This window comes from Seriola lalandi, unplaced genomic scaffold (genome assembly GCF_002814215.2).
Source record: "Seriola lalandi dorsalis isolate HSWRI2012SDOR001 ecotype SW California unplaced genomic scaffold, Sedor1 jcf7180002054945, whole genome shotgun sequence".
NCBI classification, from domain to species: domain Eukaryota; kingdom Metazoa; phylum Chordata; class Actinopteri; order Carangiformes; family Carangidae; genus Seriola; species Seriola lalandi.
This window is the reverse complement of record NW_019525496.1, coordinates 414,049-414,462: the sequence shown is the minus strand read 5'-3', so window position 1 is coordinate 414,462 and position 414 is coordinate 414,049. Positions and strand designations below refer to the sequence as shown.

Sequence of the window (414 nt, the reverse complement as noted above, 5' to 3'; positions counted from 1 at the left end):
CCTGTCACCGTTCTCCTCTCACAGCTTCACTGAGGGAAGCAGCTGCTGAGAAGGTCGGAGGTTTCCAGGAAACACTGGCTCTTTGCTCCGACACTGTGTTTAGTACAATATGATGGAAGCAGCAAGGACTGACTCCGCCCCTTTTACTGACCTCAGAGTCTCCAGTCCACAGTCTGGACTCTCCTTAAGATCACACAGCTGCTTCACATCTGGATCCTGCAGGTCGTTGTTACTCAGGTCCAGTTCTCTCAGGTGGGAGGGGTTGGACTTCAGAGCTGAGGCCAGAGAAGAACAGCTGATCTCTGACAAACTGCAGCCCTTCAACCTGAATAAAGAATAAAAGATGAGAGTTTAGAGACAAAGGTGAAGGTCTCTCTCTCCCTCACCCCCACTCTTTCTGCCCCCCCCCCCCCC

General features: G+C 52.4%; 1 protein-coding gene across 1 annotated transcript in view; it reads right to left on the bottom strand.

Moving 5' to 3' along the window:
- Window positions 1-414, bottom strand: part of LOC111644959 (uncharacterized) — an 80,064-nt gene that overhangs the window by 1,782 nt on the left and 77,868 nt on the right. The window contains exon 17 of the mRNA XM_087170318.1: window positions 152-325. Within this exon, the coding sequence (XP_087026444.1) occupies window positions 152-325 (174 nt within the window). The remainder of the gene's footprint in view (window positions 1-151; window positions 326-414) is intronic.